The sequence below is a fragment of the Plasmopara halstedii genome (assembly GCF_900000015.1).
Source record: "Plasmopara halstedii genome assembly, contig: Scaffold_291, whole genome shotgun sequence".
NCBI classification, from domain to species: Eukaryota; Oomycota; class Peronosporomycetes; order Peronosporales; family Peronosporaceae; genus Plasmopara; species Plasmopara halstedii.
Window position 1 is genome coordinate 173,977 of NW_020187212.1, and position 881 is coordinate 174,857.

Genomic DNA, 881 nt, shown 5'->3' on the forward strand with positions numbered 1-881 from the left:
TAATTACAGAGTGCATATACTTCGGATTGATTTTATACAGATTATTATCAAATCTAGCCACACGTTAAGCAATAAAAATTGCCGTTATTGCTTTACGTGCGGCTAGCAGCCCACATGTAGCACAAACCCCTATTCCGTCATTGTCATAGATACTGATATTCCGGTACAAATGAATAATCACAAATACACCAAGTGTAAATGTAATTGTATTGCTATCGTATGTCCAGTCAAAAGCACAATTTATATATATATTTACTTTAATGCTTGAATCGAATATTACTTGCTCATATCTATGCAACGTTCATACTAAATTGACGTCTTAAAACCGGTATGCTGATTTCCTACAGTTGAAAGTATCCTTACAGTGGCTTTAGACAAAGGTTAAGGTCTTCCGCGCTGCCTTGGACCGGTATGTTCCTCCAGCGCTACGTGCACGTAGTCCTAGATGCCTTTCTAGGTAGCTACGTCAAGAATATTGATCCGGCAGCACTACAGATTAGCGTATGGAACGGTAAGATTGAGGTGGCGGCTGTGGAGCTGCAACCTGATGCAATCCCTCTGCCTAAGCAGCTGCGTCTTGTCAAGGGCACGTTGCGCCAGCTCTGTATAGAATTGCCATGGACAAATCTGGCCAACCAGCCTATACGCGTAGACATTAAAGACGTTAGTCTGCTACTTGAGGTTTGCGCTGACGATCGTGCAGCCTCCGATAGCGATGTGATACCCAACCAGCAGCGTCGCCAATTATTGCTACGCAAGCGAGCGGCACTCGATGCCATGGAGAAGGCTGCTGAGCTTAATGAAAGAAATAAATCTCAAGGTGAAAGCTGGCCAAAAAGTTTTTTGTTTAAATTGCTAGTTAAAGTGCTGGACAACGTGCA

At 43.2% G+C, this 881-nt stretch overlaps 1 protein-coding gene across 1 annotated transcript in view; it reads left to right on the forward strand.

Annotated features, from left to right (window-relative positions):
* Positions 1–411: 411 nt before the first annotated feature.
* Positions 412–881, forward strand: part of PHALS_05758 (vacuolar protein sorting-associated) — a gene marked incomplete at both ends in the record, with an annotated part of 529 nt that continues 59 nt past the window's right edge. The window contains one exon of the mRNA XM_024723053.1: positions 412–820. Within this exon, the coding sequence (XP_024574068.1) occupies positions 412–820 (409 nt within the window). The remainder of the gene's footprint in view (positions 821–881) is intronic.